Genomic DNA, 15,875 nt, shown 5'->3' with positions numbered 1-15,875 from the left:
AGGATGTGGGCTCTCATAGCTGTTGTCCTACCTCACACAGCACCTGCAAAGCTTTCTTGCCTTCCTGGGTCTTGTTTTTGAGGTGACAGCTCTAGAGGACTTGAACGTCTGGGTCCCTTGCCTGAGTGCTTCTGTTCATAGTTTGTGTTCAAGGGTCAGTCTGACATCGGACCCCTGATGGCCTCCAGATAAGCCAGCAGATCACAGACAGGGGTCTGGGCAGCCCAGGGGCAGTTCCCCTTGGGGAACTGATAGTAGAGTTGTTGAGAGCCCCGCTCTGCCTCCCATCCTCCCCACTACCTTTGCATGGTAATCAATCATTCACGTCTATGTTTAGGTGTGGAGCCAGCATTTATTAAAGATCTCCTCTGTGGTAGGCACAAGTCAAACTGGAAACCACAGATAGCACTGTGAGTTTCTTGCTGTGGGGAGCAGTTGGTACTGGGGACACCAGTTCCTTAACTAGAGAGGTCAGAGGTGAGGCTCCCTTGAAACCTGGGGACATGGTTAAGTTAACCCAAGGCAGAGAAGAGGGAGGAAGTTCCTAGTGCAGAGGACAGAGGGGACATGCATGACATGCTAGTGGCTCCTGACGAACACAACATGGTGACAGCTGGTGGCCAGAGCAGCTTGGCAGGAGCAGTCACAGCAGGCCTTCTAAGTTTTGTTCTGAAGGACTGTAAATGGTCATGGCAAGACACAGCCTTCCCTGCAGATGCCACTGATATCTGCCTGGGAGGAAACCTCAGCTCAGGCCATAGAGGAAGGCAGCCACTGACCCCTAGAGGAGTCCAGCGGGATTTGAAGCTCATGAAGGGAGGGAAGTAAGTTGGAGGTGGCCAGTGAGAAAATTGGGAGTCACCCAGGGGGGGGGGCAACTTCACCAGCCTCCACAAATATCATTATGTGCTGCCTGCGATCCCCAAGTTCAACTAATTCTTCTGCTCCAGGAAACCCTGATTTTGGAAAGAGTAGGGGTTAGGGGTTGAGATGGAAGAAGTAGGTGTCCAAATACATCTCTTCCTGCACCAGCTGCATTTGCTCAGAACTTAGGTAGGCATTTCTAGCCAGCACAGATAGTAGAGATGGGGAGGAAGTCTTGTTTTTAGGTAACCACGCCCTCTACCCACTCAGGCTGCTGGGTCAGCAAGCTCGTGGGTGTGGACACATGAGGACTTTAACAGCCATGACATCAGCCAGCTTGGTGCTGCCACCACTTCTGGGACTCAGAAGCTGAGGCAGGGGGATTCCCTTCTAACTGGTTACCTTTCCCTCACTGCTTCTCTGACTAGCTGCTTCCAACTCTGGTGGATACTGCCTCTGTGACAGAAGAGGGGCAGGCCACAGATCCCAGGTCTGCCCTAAGGTTCACTATCCTTTTTTTTTTTTTTCTTTTTTAATTGATATGAATACAGTGTACCTGTCTTCAGACACACCAGGAGAGTGTATCAGATCCCATTACAGATGGTTGTGAGCCACCATGTGGTTGCTAGGATTTTTTTTTTTTTTTTTTGAGACAGGGTTTCTCTGTTTAGTCCTGGAACTCACTCTGTAAACTAGACTGGTCTCAAACTTAGAAATCTGCCTCCCATCTGGGCGTGGTGGCACACGCCTTTAATCCCAGCACTCGGGAGCCAGAGGCAGGCGGATTTCTGAGTTCAAGACCAGCCTGGTCTATAAAGTGAGTTCTAGGATAGCCAGGGCTATACAGAGAAATCCTGTCTCAAAAAAACCAAAAATAAATTAAATAAATAAATAAATAAATAAATAAATAAATAAAAAGAAAATAAAAAAGAAATCCACCTCCCAAGTGCTGGGATTAAAGGTGTGTGCCACCACTGCCAGGCTGGGTTAAACTGAGGCCACTTTGGCCCAGGATGGGCTTGTGGTTCCAGTCCAATATCCTAAATCTTGTTTTAGCGTCCATAGTGGCTGTCTAGGCTTCCTTCTAAATCAAATCTTCTCAGAGAAATGTGTGTACGTGTGTGTGTGCATGTGTGTGTGTGTATGCGCTTGCACAGCACAAACAGCATGGAGGCCAGAAGAGGATGCTGGATCCCCTGACCTACATGGACGCCAGGAACCAAACTCTATTCCCCTGGAAGAGCAGAAAGCCACTCTTAACCCCTCTTAGCTGAGCCCTCTCCAGCCCCCACGGCAGCTCTGTTCTGTTCACTCAGTGTGCTCCCAGCTTGCCGAGTGTCACTTTCAATTCTGCAAAGCAGGACGCCTTTCTTCCCCTAGGAACCAGATGGCAGCCATGCCTCAAACACCGGGTGATTTCTCCAAATACCTTCTGTGCCCCTGTCAAGTCTCACAGCCCCAACCCCAGCTCCCTTCCTGGGGCTGACATGGAATCAGCCCAGATGGACTGTGTGGATCATGCCTTCAATTCTGTGTTGTTCTAGCTCTGTCCACCAAGAGGAATGGGATGAAGGTGTGTGTCATATGTGCCCGGGTGGGTCTGTGGAGGCCAGAGGCCAGCTTCCAAGGGTTGGTTGGTTGTCTTTGCTTACCACAAGCATCCCAGTTAAAGGCTGCCAGGTGTTTCCCTTTCAAGGCATTCAAGGCAGAGGAGACACTGAAGCACGGGCACGGGTGAGAGATCCGCCTAAGACAGGGGCCTGAGTGAGGACCAGTGGATGTAAATACTGCAGAAGTAGGCAGGCAGGGGGTGTTTATGGAGGCTCTCAAAGTTCCACATAAGGAAGCTGCTTTGAACTCAGTGAACAACAGAGAGCCAGCCAAAGCTGACAGAGTGGGGAGTCATGGACCCTGAACTGTCTTTAAGAAAGGTTGGGCCAGGCGTGGTGGCCCACACCTTTAATCCCAGCACTTGGGAGGCAGAGGCAGGAGGATTTCTGAGTTCGAGGCCAGCCTGGTCTACAGAGTGAGTTTCAGGACAGCCAGGGCTACACAGAGAAACCCTGTCTCAAAAACAAAAACACAAACAAACAAACAACAAAAAGAAAGGTTGGTAGACATGAGGAGGGAGGGAGGGCAGTAGAGGTAGAGGTGAAGCCCCCCCCCCCCAGGGGTTGCTGCCTTAGCAGAGGGCAGACAGCCATAGGGGCCTTAGAAGGATGCTTCAATGTGAGGATGTGATGACTATAGCCCCTTTCTTGGAGTCTGCCTTGATTTGTAGTGCCGGAGAAATATATCAAAGATTTCCAATTTTCTCAGGACCAAAAAAAAGATATGGAGTCTGGGACTCTGAAGCCAAAGGTCAACGTGCCTTTTCCCACTTCTCTTTAGATTTTTCTGGGTTTCTCCCAGGTTGTGAAATTCACAAACAACACATTGTTTTCTTCTCCCTCTTCCTGCTGGGGCTGCTACTTTCCTCGTGACCCACAAACCCACTGTTGGGTCTACCTGCTGCTGGAGCCTGTGAGGCCAGAAGGCCACTCAGAAGGTTGAGGCAGGAGGATTGCTGGAGTTCCGGAGTTTAAAGCCAGCCAGGGTGACAGATTATATATTTGGGTCCTCTGAAAAAACAAACAAATCAACAAATAAAAAGACTTTTTCCTCTGCTGAGAGAGACTGGCTGGTTTATATTGTAAGAGACAATCTCACTATGTAGCCCAGGCTGGGTATTTATTGTTTCATTTCCTTTGGAATGGGGAAGGGGCATGGAAGTCACTTTGTAGACCAAGCTGGCCTCGAACTCAGAGATCCACCTGCTTCTGTCTCCCAAGTGCTGGGAGTAAAGGTGTGCGCCACCATGCCCGGCAATCATGGTGATTTAAAATTTTTATTTTTATTACTTTTAATTATATATTGGTGTGTGCATTTGCATGTGGGTATTGCACAGAGTGCAGAAGCCAGAAGCAACAAGTTCCCTGGACCCAGAGTTAAAAGAGAGTCCTTATCTGTCTGTGGTGGCTGCTGGGAACAGAGCTTGGTCCTCTGGAAGAGCAACAAGTGCTCTTAACTGCTGAACCATCAGTTGCATGCAATTGCATGTAGCTAAGGATAGCTGTGAATGCCATCTAACACAAAATGGGAAAAATTACAATACTATGTAATTAGGGGCTAGAGAGAGGGCTCAACAGTTAAAAGCACTTGCTGCTCTTTAAGAGGACCTGAGTTGGGTTTCCAGTATTCAAGCTCGGATCTGAATACCTCGTCTGGCTTCCAAAGGTATGCAAGTATTTAAACATATGGCATGTGGTTCAGCGCGCGTGCACGTGAAAACACACACACACACACACACACACACACACACACACACACACACACAATCTTAAAATGCTGGGCTTGATGTCACACACCTTTAATCCCAGCACTCAGGAGGCAGAGGCAGGTGGATCTCTGATGTTGGAGTCCAGTCTGGTCTACAGAGAGGTCTAGGACGGTCAGGGCTACACAAAGAAACCCTGTCTCGAAAAACAAAAACAAACAAACAAACAAAAAGTTTTAAAAATTACGAGATTGAAAAAAAAAAGAAATAAACAAAATAAATTTTATTAAATAAAAAAAATTACGAGATTGGATTAGCAAAGCATTTTGAGATTCTTTGTTGTTTGTTTTGTAACTGAGTTGCAGGGCTCTTCAGTCTGAACTTTGTAGATGAGAATGCTGTGTCACAACGTGAGAAAGCTGGACCGCCGCCCTTGGAGGGTTTTCCCCCAGCGGTGGCTTTTGGGGAGGAAGAGCAGACATTCTCCTTGCACATTGCTCGCTCACTCTACTCGCAACACTAAAGCAGATAGTTCCAACTTCAGTTTCCTCAGGATATAGAAGACTCTGGGATTTTCCTTGCACTTTCCTGCCCCTAGACAAATACCTAGTCTTCGTGGTGACGCCACTCAGACCCTCAGCACCGAGAAAGAGCCAGCGTCCGGTGGGATTCCCAGGTCTCGAGGGTGACGCTTGGGGTTCCGCACATCTGACAGGAGCAGCGGGTCTGGCCCTCCCCCAGACAGGGCTTTGAAGATTTGGGGCCAGACTCTGGCCCTGGAGGCTGCTGAGCCCCGCACGCCCCCAGCTCCGGGAGTGCCATGGGACAGCTGATAGCCAAGCTGATGCGAATCTTTGGGAGCCAGGGTAAGCGGCGCACCGGGCAGCCCAGTGACCTCTTTGATTCCGCTGTCTTCTGGGGCTCTTGGGATTTTGGAGTCGTCCGTGAAGACTGACTGGGAACCTTGCGCTGCTAGAGTTCGTTTTGTGCACTCCCATACTCTCCATGGCCTCCTGCCTGCTCTCCTCCCACAAGTCCCGCGCCCCCCACCTTGACCCCGCGCTTCAGTGTACCCAGTGCACAGGGGTGGGAGAGCTTTCTGCCCCTGACCCCACCACCCAGCTGAGCTGTGTGGGCCCCGGAGGGCCCCCAAAGTCAGTTTCCTGAGATTGTGATTTAGAGCCCAGCGTGCTTCGGACCCCTTAGAAGGTCGCTGTCTAGAAATGTAGACGGAGGTGGGGTAGGGGGTCAGGAGGGGTGCAGGGGTCCGGTCGGATGGCAAGTGAAACGGTACAGTCCTCGGCAGAGGTCTCCCGGGACCGCGTTTCTCTGAGCATCCTAGGAAATTGGGGGCGGGGGGAGCGCACACAGAAAGCTGAGATACCGAGCTTTAGCTCGGAGATTGCCAAGGGATGGGTGGAGCCGGGAGAGAAGGTATCCATCCAGGCAGGGGCAGAGGGTGAGGAAGAGGCCAGGACCAGAAGCCTACTAGGGACACCCACGCCCGTAGTCATCCTGGTTGGCTCTGACCTTGCCCTTCCCCTTGATGCCTCCAGAGCACAAAGTCATTATCGTGGGACTGGACAATGCAGGGAAGACCACCATTCTCTACCAGTTGTAAGTAACTACTCGGTGGACAGAGTGGGCTGGGCCTCACACTAGACTGATAGTCATTTGCACCAATCACCAGAGCCCTTCCCTGGGTTCGTGGGTAGTTGTAGACAAGAAGAATGATGGGAGGACGCTGGTGTGACCTTCCTGATTTAGTGGCTGCCGGCCTGGATTTGGATCCCGCTAGCAATGGGCGACTTCAGGTCCCACGGCCTCCCGCGATCTACCCTGCCAAACACATTTCAGTCCTGGCAGGTGTGGAATGCCAGGCTGTTTCTCGCCTCGCTGCTCTTGGCTCCCCCTGGCGGCAGGACCCTTATCTTCTCACCCTTGCCCCTTACACTTGGTTAACTTCGGTCTTCTACTTCAAATCCCAGCCAGGGAGGATGGGAGCTCTGCCAGGCCAGGCCACACTCGGACAAACTCAGACCTTTCTCTCCCCATATCAACGACAGGACGTGGGCCTTGCCCAGTGCTTGGTCACCCAGAGCTGAGTTGTTCCGGGTTGGACTCAGCTGCTTTGAGAGTAGAGGGTCTGAGCTGAGAGTGAACTGGGCAACGACCTTAGGCCCTTCTCTTGCCTCCCCAGCCTGACCAATGAGGTTGTTCACACCTGCTCCACCATTGGGAGCAACGTGGAAGAAATTGTTCTTCAGAAGACTCACTTCCTCATGTGGGACCTAGGGGGCCAGGAGGCGCTGCGCTCCACCTGGGACACTTACTACTCTAATGCTGAGGTAAGGGGGTAGCCAGGTCGGGGAGGTCAAAGAGGTGGCTGAGCGTTAGCCTGTTAGTCACCTGCCATATTCTCTGAGCCTTCTGGCACCTGGGACATGACTGAATGGAGGGCACTTCAGGTCACTTCAGCTGAGAGGCAATTATAATAAAGGCTGTGTCAAATAATACGGTACGGCATCTGGTAAGACATCTAAAAAATTACTTATTTATTTAGTGTATTAGAGTACACTGTAGCTGTCTTCAGACTCACCAGAAAAGGGCAACCCACTACAGGTGGTTGTGAGCCATCATGTGGTTGCTGGGAATTGAACTCCTCTGGAAGAGCAGTCAGTGCTCTTAACCTCTGAGCCATCTCTCCAACCCAAGACTTTTAGATCCTAAAAACAAAAGATAAAAGAAGAAATAAAAAATTAAATATATAAATATGATAAAGATTTGTGCCTATAACCCCAACACTCGGGGAACTGGGACAGGAGACTCATAAGCTCCAGGCCATCCTGGTTTATATACTAGGAGTTGTCTCCAAAGAATAAAATATAAGGTGATTAAAAATGGACCCAGCCTGGTGAGACTGGCAGAATGGGACCCACAGGTCCTTTCCAGTGGAGCTGGCACACGGGCAGGGCAGAGGCCAGTGATCAGAACCACTTGTAGGAAGCATGTTCACCAAAAAGAAAGCTTGCAGCTCATATCTCAATCCTGCTGGACAGTTTGTCATCCTTGTGATAGACAGCACAGACCGGAATCGGCTGCTCACCACCCGGGAGGAGCTGTATAAGATGCTGGCCCATGAGGTAAGCCTCCCCCCCCCTGCCCCCCCAACTCAGGAAGCCATCCAGTGAGATTAGCTGTGTACTCTCAGACTGGTCACACACCCTCTCTGAGGTTCATTTCTTTTCTTTCTTTTGTTTTTGTTTTCTTCGAGACAGGGTTTCTCTGTGTAGCCCTGGCTGTCCTGGAACTCACTCTGTAGACCAGGCTGGTCTTGAACTCAGAAATCCGCCTGCCTCTGCCTCCCAAGTGCTGGGATTAAGGTTCATTTCTGAGATGCTAATTTGAGAGCCCTATCCTTGTAACATGGGGAGAGCTAGTTTACTACAGATAAAGGGTTCTGTCAGTGCCCTCAGAACCACTGCGCACAGCTTCTGGCTCAAAGGCTAATCTCACCTCTCACCCATTGTGAGACCCTGAGAAAGCTGTTTCATTTCTAATAAGTTGCTCCACTTCTAGTAAATTGGACCATTAGATCCCATCTCACAATGGGAGTGGTGGCTTTTGCCTACATTCTGGGCAACTGAAGCAGATTGTCATGAGGTTGAAGCCAGCCTGGGCTCCATATTGAGTTCCAGGCCAGCCTGGGTTACACAATAAGATTTTGTTTTGAAAAAACAAAATGGACAGAGGTGGCACATGCCTTTAATCCCAGCACTTGGGAGGTAGAGGCAGGCAGATCTCTGAGTTTGAGGCCAGCCTGGTCTACAGAGTGAGTTCCAGGACAGCCAGGGCTACACAGAGAAACCCTGCTTCAGGGGGGGAAAAATCCTAAAAAACAAAACTACCAATGTCTGAGGTTCTTGCAAGCATCCCGTGAGTGGTTGGAATGTGCTCTGAGAGCTGTGGCTTCATTAGATGGGCTGCTGATGTCAGGGTGGGCCTCCACCTCTGTCCCCCCTGGCATGGGCCTCTCTCTAGGACAGTGGGGCAGGGATCCTAGAGGACTGTGGGAGGGATGCTGCACTGGCTGGCTGGCTGACCTGGGCGGGTCTTCTGCCTACAGGCACTTCAAGATGCTTCAGTGCTGATCTTTGCCAACAAGCAGGATGTGAAAGACTCCATGACCACAGCAGAGATCTCCCAGTTTCTCACACTCATTGCCATCAAAGACCACCCGTGGCATATCCAGGGCTGCTGTGCTCTCACAGGAGAAGGGTCAGTCCCCCACCCCCACCTGCCCTGGCCCATCCAATGGGCAGAAGGTTACAGGAACCTTGTAACCCCTTGTTTCTTTCCAGTAAGAATCTGGCCCACATTTGGCTCTAGGCCCAGTAAGATGGACACAGGTCCACAGCTAAGGTGCTGCGAGCTTGCAGAGTGCCTATGCTCCAAGGGCTTGCTCTAATAATGGTAAAGGCTAAGACTCCCCAGAAACAACAGTGATTTTAGGGACTGAGAAACTCTTTGGAGAAAGTGAAATGGATAATGTGAAGAGAGTCAAGGGTTAGTCTGGTTTTGACTCAAGGGCAGGGGATAGCTAGGACCCAAGAAGAAGAAGAGAAGGAAGAAGAAGGAGGAGGAGGAGAAGAAGGAGAAGAGGAAGAGGAAGAGGAAGAGGAAGAGGAAGAAGAAGAAGAAGAAGAAGAAGAAGAAGAAGAAGAAGAAGAAGAAGAAGAAGAAGAAGAAGAAGAAAGAAGAAGAAGAAGAAGAAGAGGAAAATGGTGGCTAGAAAACTAGGCAGAAAATGCCTGCCTTGGAGCTGGAGGTGTGGCCTCACATGAAGCCCTGAGCTACTGAATACCTGTAATCCCAGCACTTGGGATTACAAGAGGATTATTAGTTCAAGGTTATCCTCCACTGTATGGTGAGAGGCTAGCCTGGGCTACATATCAAGGGCCTGCCACAAAAACTAAAACCAAAACAAAGAAACAAAGTGATAAACAGGGAGATGGAGAAAGGAGAAGATTAGAAATAGATGGGGGAAGCTCACAACTTTGTGTGTCTGTGTGTCTCTGTGTGTGTGTGTGTCTGTGCATGTGTGTGTGCGTGTGTGTGTGTGTGTGCGTGCAAGTGCATTTGCCCTTGCATGGATCAGGATCAAATACTTCAGGGCATGAAGGCCTTGCATGAGACCTGGAGAATTCCTTTCATCTCTCCTGTCTGGACACATTTTTGATGAAAAGGAAACTTTAAATAAGTAAATCCAAGGGATCACGGAATTTCCAGCCATATGCTTGTCACCTGACCCCATTAGGGACTCTCATGTTCCAATCTGCAGTCTAGTTCACAGTACTCCCTCCCTCACATACACACACACACACACACACACAGACACACACACACACACAGTGCCATACCCTGGGCCAGGCAAGGCTGGGTGATGACAGACAAGGCCATGCTTCCATCTTTGTTCCGGAGGTGTTTCTCACTTCTGGGGGAGCCTCTTCCCACGCCTTTGAGGTCACCCTGCCACTGCCCCTAGTGACAAAGCAGGACAACAAAAAGGCTTGTCCAGAGACACTGCTCAGTAGCCCAGGAAGGAGAGTCTGCGCAGTGCCTTCTCAGAGGAGCCTCACAGGGGCCTCTCTGACTCAGTGAGCCCGGTCAGATGACTGCTTCTCTCCAGGAGCCTCAGCCTCCAAGCACAGTGGGTGCCCGATGTGTTCTGGAACTCAGCTCAATTCCATTCTACCATTAAGTGATTGAATATAAACCTTGGCTCCCCTCTCAGTCTGTCTCAGGCAGACGCTTGGCGTTTTCCAGCCATCATCTTATGGGAAATGCTGACAGTCCTTCCTTCCATTCCTCCCTCCCTGCAGGCTGCCAGCTGGGCTCCAGTGGATGCAAGCTCAGGCCACCGCCAACTGATGTCCTAGCCTGAGGCCAACCAGAAACCGAATGACTAGCACCAGTGAGAAACACCAGTCATTTGTTGGTGGAAAGAGGGTGGCTATGGACAAAAAGATTACTACAGTCCTCTCAACTGTCACTGAGAGCTGGATCAAAGACTTCAAGTTGGTGCAGACAAGACTACAGATGAAGCTGTCTGCCCACTCCATCACTGCTGGTGTGAAGAGAGACACCAGGGAACTTACTGCGGGGTGTTGGGGGCACCAGGTCTCTCCCAGTCCTCACCTGTCTTCTCGGCAAGCAAGAGATATTTGACATTTCCCCCTATCCACTGGACGAAGGAGATTCCGATAAAGGAGGCAATAGGACCCGGTCAAAAGCTGGGGGCATGGGGGTGGGGGTGGGAGGTGGAGAGTTGATGAATGGGAGGACAGAACATTCCAGACTGACGCAGTCCCTTACACTGCAGGGTTCCAAGTCCCTCCACCCCCACCCGTTCGCTTTCCTGCTCACTGCTCCCTCTTAGGTGCTAACTCCAGGACCACAGTTTTTGGGTTCTAAGTCACCACGTGGAATCTCCTTCTCTCTTAGCGTCCCTCCAGTGTGAATCCTACTCCTCTAAAATGTCAAAGATCTATAGGACCTACTTATTTTGTCTTTGTGTCATGATTTTTTTTTTAAACATCGCATTATGATTTTAAAATTAAAGATACACAGTAGGTGTCCCTGAAAACGCCTCACTTCTTATTTTTGTCTGTTCCTCATACTGGCTTTTGTTCTTTGCAGAAAGGTTTTGGGGGAAACCCACCTTGGAAATGGGGTGAGGGAGTGGGGACTGCCGCATGGATCCATTTAGCTAGAGACCTTGTCCAAGCTGAAGAGCATTGGCACCAGCTAACCAGAACTGGAGGTGCTGAAGGCTCTTGGCTCTAGTGGGGATAAGTGGCCTGAGAAGGGGACCCCAGTGAGATGGAAAAGCCCCTGAGTCCTTGTGTTAAAGATGGATTGGAGGCCCATGATGTCCTTCTATATTCAGGACAGTATGGCCTTTCCCCTTTTCAAGCAGGTAGGGGACCTCTAAGGCATACTAAGGACCCAGATCTTTAACTTTGTAGTTTTCCTGAGATGTGGTTATGAAGGGAGAGCTTGTGAACTCTAGATAGTTCAGTCAAAATTCGGATTTTCATTAGGTTTTCCTTGATATAACAACAAAAAAATTGAAATACAGTGAATATGACCGTGCGGCTGCTTTATAGAAAGAAATGCATTCTGGTGAAACTAGCTTAGCACATCGGGGGTATAGCTCAGTGGTAGAGCATTTGACTGCAGATCAAGAGGTCCCCGGTTCAAATCCGGGTGCCCCCTCACGGTTACTTGCCGTGTGTGCCTTTTGCTAGCTCATCTAACTTGAGACCTTAGAATGGAGGAGATACGGGAACTCCTCCAGACCACTCTATTTTGCTGGCTTATGCTGTCCTACTGGGGTTGCAGTTAAGTGTTTGTCCCTGGCCGAAATGTGACGCGAGCCTAGTGTCTAAGCCCCACTATATGACTCCCCTAGGCAGCAGCGCGAGACCCGCAGGGCGCGCTGTGCCGGTTGGTGTATTCAGGTGCGGGCGATTTCCACGCCTGTCTCTTAGGGAGATCTGAGTGTCTAGGGTTGGGGTTAGGTTGGAGGCAGACGGTGAGCACAAGTGAGCGTGAGCGTGTAGAAGGGAGAGAGAAGCCGCGGCGGAATTGAAGAGTGGGATCCACCCAGAGGAGCACTGGCGTCGCCTCTATCTTCTGGAGGACGTATTCTTGTGCCTTTGGAAGGAATCTCAGATCACCAAGAAACAGCTTTTGTTTTGAAGCTAGTAATCTGGTAGGTCAGGTCCTTTTGTTTCTTCATAACTTCGAACCAGTCTTCCCTTTTAAAGACACTTTAGTGCGCCTGCGCTAGACTAGCACTAAGTAGTAACTGACGCAAAGCTACCGGCAGAGGGGGTATAGCTCAGTGGTAGAGCATTTGACTGCAGATCAAGAGGTCCCCGGTTCAAATCCGGGTGCCCCCTAGCAAGTTCACACTTTTCTTTGGCAGACTTTATTACGTCCCGCATATTTTTATGGCCAACTCCCAAACAGTCGGGGAGCGGGGACGGTGGTAAGGAACTGGGAATTTCCAGGGCAGTGCCTCTCTGAATGTGACTAGCACCAACACTTGGGCCCATGCTGGACATGAAGATTCTTGGCCTCATCTCTGACCCAGTGAACTATCCCGGGGTGGGGCTAGAAATATGCGTTCTGAGAAGTACTTCCCGTGCATGCTCATGTTCTAGAGGCTTACGGTTAGAAACTTGTCCACGCCGTTTGCTTCTAATATTTCCAAGTTGTTGCTTTTGCCTGAGCTCCAATACAAGACTTTATGAAGAACGGGCACCGAGACTGACCGCGCACGACGACACCAGAATTGAGGCTGGAGGTCCATCTTGGGACACTATAGAGGCCCTCCGCGGCGCCTGCGCGGGCAGTCTCTTAACTCTTCAAGAGATCAGCTAAACTGCAGCCCCGTGGCTCATCACGTGTCCACTGGGTGGCGGTAGGAGGCCACATCTGGAAGGGACGGTTTCTTTGATCCCCCAGGGGCTGTCCTGGAGAATTCAGGCAAGGAATTAGAAATTCAATGGCTGGCTAGGTTTGGTGGGCTCACCCCTGTAATCCCTTCAATAAACTGAATAGTGATCGTGAGTTCGAAACCAACCTGGTCGACGGCGTTAGTCCTTACCTGGAAAATTAACAAAAGTCCCTTCCGTTGCAGGGCTTGCCTTGGCTCAAGGTATTACATAATATTATATTGAGGTCCTGGGGAGGCCACCTCTAGGTTTTTGGACCCAGAGGAGAGTGGCACTGGGATTCATTTCCTTTCTTGGTCCTTCTTTTGACCTCAGTGCCAGACCACTCACCTACTTAAGCCCACACTCTACTTCTGTCCCCAGCTGCAGCCTCTGTCCCAGGAAGCAGCCTCTGCACCCTTTCTTTCCGCACTCTCCAGGTCCCCTACACAGAGGAAGCCAGGGGCCCCTCAGTCCTCTCCACTCTCTAGGCCCCAGTTCTTCTCCTTCCTTCCCACGAAGTAGGTCACAGGCACCTTCGTGCCTTGACCTGATTCCATGCCGTCTATTAAATCTCCTAAATTGCGGGTATTTTTATTCCATACTTGAAGGGGGTTGGGGGAAGTGCCCTATTCCCAGAGTCCGGTAAAGTGTGGTGGCAGTGGGCACCACTTCTGGCTCTGGGTCTTTCTTGGGCTGATCTGGCCTTCCTGTGGAGGGGACACCGAGCTGTTTCAAAGTGGGAATGTGCCAGTCTCGAGCACCTACATGTCTGCTGGACGGGAGTGGGGTGTGGGTTTGGGGTGAAATGGGGTGGGGTCGGTGCTGGAGATGGGCTGTGAAGCAGTCAACTGGGGAGACGCAATTCGTGCCTCTTCTGGGGTAGAAGCTGGGGGGGGGGGCGCGGCTCGACTGCGGGAGATTCCTGGTGCGTGTCTGTGTGTGCACTAATGTAGAACACCAGGAAGCCACAGAAGTACAAGGACTAGCTCAGAAAGTGGCATGCTCTTGGGATGGGTGGTGGGAGCCAACGGCCCAAGTAGGGGCGCTTCCTGGGGCCCTTCACCTCGGCCTTTTCCTTAGGTTTCTGGGACAGCGGGGTTCTCTCCGTAACCAGAGATGTCCCGGCGCGGTCCCGGGTCCTGTGGGTGCGGCGCGAGACTCCGGGAGGCGGGGACCCCAGCGTTGCGCCCCGCCCTCTGGGTCCTCCCGCCCGCGCTCCCCAAGGCCGCAGCGCCGTGCTTCGCTCGCCGTGCCCGCTCCGCACCCGCTCCCCGCTCGCCCAGCCCCGGGCTGCTCCCTCTGCAGCTGCCGCCGCGCGAACCCGGAGGTCGTCCGCGCCCACCATGCGGGCTCAGCTCTGGTTGCTGCAGTTGCTGCTACTCCGCGGGGCCGCGCGCGCGCTCAGTCCCGCAACACCCGCAGGTAGGACGCGCAGCCAGGGCAGGTGAAAACCCGCCAGCGGGACCTGGGTCCTGTCCTCAGGACGCCAGGGACAGGGGACAAGGACCCTACTTTCTCTGTGTGCGCACAGAGGGTGCGCATCTCCTACTGCTGTCGGAAGGACGTGGAGGGACCCAGGCCAGGGTCTCCAGAATAGTCACAGGCACCGGCGATCATTTCAGAGAGGCGTTTGCTTTTCTTTTCCATGCTCTTCCCTGCTGCCTCCCTCAGCTGCTCTAGGTGGGGTCCCAGTTGGGCTTGTGACTGCGTGGGAGTCGCCGGGAGGATGGGAGACATCCTGGCACCAGCCTGGCCGTCTAACTTGCTTTCCCTACCTATTGCGTACTGGTGGAGAGGCAGGGACCCCAGGAAAAAGCAGCCTGCTGCTCCCCGATCTCTCAGGGTCAAGGGTCCCCTTCTCCCCCCTGCTAGGTTCTGCTCAGTTCTCAGTTGCACAGGCTGAGCATGGAGGTAAGGGGGGTGAGGGTGGAGGAGCTTCCATTCTGCACACTCCTCTTTCCTCTAGACCAGTTTCTCAAGCCATTCCTTCCTCTTGGGGTCCTTTCAGAGATCTACTTTGAATCCCTCGTGTTATCAAGAAAGGCCGGTTTTTTTTAAAAAAAATATATCGTTTAGTTTCTGCACCCAGGCTTTCTCGGGGAAATAAGGGTGATTTCACAAGCTCCTTATAAGGGAAGTGAGTGTCCCACACTTGGGGTCAGGGATGGGATAGTTCATGGGGCGCTGCTGTGGGCTGTTGTGTCAGCATGGTGCCTAACTGTGTTCTTGACTTTGATGGTCATGGTAGGTAGTCCAAAAGAATCTGGGTTGGGATGAGATGGTACGGGTGGAGGATACTGGTGGTGACTGCGGGGGGCAGAGGACAGAGAAGTCACATGTCCAGAGACTAGTGTGGACCCATCGGTGTTCATGGTGGCTCCCACAGAAGGTAGCTGAGCACTTGGCTTTTAGTTCTGTTGTCTCACTTGCTGTGTGACCTTGGGCAAGTTACTTACTTTCTCTGGGCTTGGTTTTTGATGTATAAAAAGAGGTTCTTGACAAATATCTTTGGCTCTTGAAGGTGGAGTTATGAAAGATTTTTTTTTCCCCTTAAGATATTCTTTCCTTCTCAAACAGGTACGGACAACTGATAATTTATTTTAAAATGGTATCTAGGAAGGGACTGAGTGGGTTAAGTCCTGAGTTCTTTTCAGCCTTAGCCTGGTGTGTTTCCTGAACTCAGATATGGCTGGGTTGATGAGGAATTTGGGCCGAGGAGAGGGTTGAGGAAGGGAGCTGGCTACATCAGGGGACCCAGAGACAAGAGTTACTTTTGTAAGTACAGACTACTTAGCCGTCTCTGCTTTTAGATTCATCTAGAAGACATCGGGCATCTGCAGCAAGTGAGACTGAGGTTAAACCCTAGGAAGCTGTAAAAGGCCGTCAGGGCAATTATTGACTCATCCCAGGTTGGGCTGGGTTTGGTAATGAGGTTTTGTAGAGGCCATCTGAGGATGTGTGGGAATGGGGAAGGCTGGGAGGGGTCCTTCAAGGAGCCTGGCTGCTTGCTCTGTATAATAGAGCCCCTGAGGTCAATGAGGGGGTGGGAGTGGGGGACCCAAGGAGGCCTAGCTCCACCTGGGGCAATGGTGTCCCTGTCAGGGCTGGTGTTTCTCCATCCCTACAGTCTTGTTCCCACCATCATCCTTACAAGGGACACAGGAGGCATCGATGACCTGAAGAAGGAA

General features: G+C 51.4%; 2 protein-coding genes and 2 non-coding genes across 4 annotated transcripts in view; all 4 read left to right on the top strand.

Moving 5' to 3' along the window:
* The first annotated feature begins 5,455 nt into the window (after positions 1 to 5,455).
* Arl5c (ADP ribosylation factor like GTPase 5C) lies at positions 5,456 to 10,826 on the top strand. Its single transcript, XM_029483557.1, has 6 exons — positions 5,456 to 5,639; positions 5,737 to 5,797; positions 6,381 to 6,528; positions 7,240 to 7,323; positions 8,307 to 8,458; positions 10,063 to 10,826. Exons 1-6 carry the CDS (start codon positions 5,456 to 5,458, stop codon positions 10,109 to 10,111), a joined length of 678 nt encoding a protein of 225 aa, XP_029339417.1. The 3' UTR covers positions 10,112 to 10,826.
* Positions 10,827 to 11,386: 560 nt separating this feature from the next.
* Trnac-gca lies at positions 11,387 to 11,458 on the top strand. Its single transcript has one exon. It is a non-coding gene; the product is annotated as a tRNA-Cys (tRNA).
* A 617-nt stretch (positions 11,459 to 12,075) lies between these two features.
* On the top strand, positions 12,076 to 12,147 carry Trnac-gca. The gene has a single exon. It is a non-coding gene; the product is annotated as a tRNA-Cys (tRNA).
* Positions 12,148 to 13,912: 1,765 nt separating this feature from the next.
* Positions 13,913 to 15,875, top strand: part of Plxdc1 (plexin domain containing 1) — a 63,888-nt gene continuing 61,925 nt past the window's right edge. Inside the window, exon 1 of the mRNA XM_029483007.1 lies at positions 13,913 to 14,109. Within this exon, the coding sequence (XP_029338867.1) occupies positions 14,031 to 14,109 (79 nt within the window). The 5' untranslated portion in view covers positions 13,913 to 14,030. The remainder of the gene's footprint in view (positions 14,110 to 15,875) is intronic.

Source organism: Mus caroli, chromosome 11 (assembly GCF_900094665.2).
Source record: "Mus caroli chromosome 11, CAROLI_EIJ_v1.1, whole genome shotgun sequence".
Lineage (NCBI taxonomy): Eukaryota > Metazoa > Chordata > Mammalia > Rodentia > Muridae > Mus > Mus caroli.
This window is presented reverse-complemented; position numbering and strand designations above follow the sequence as displayed.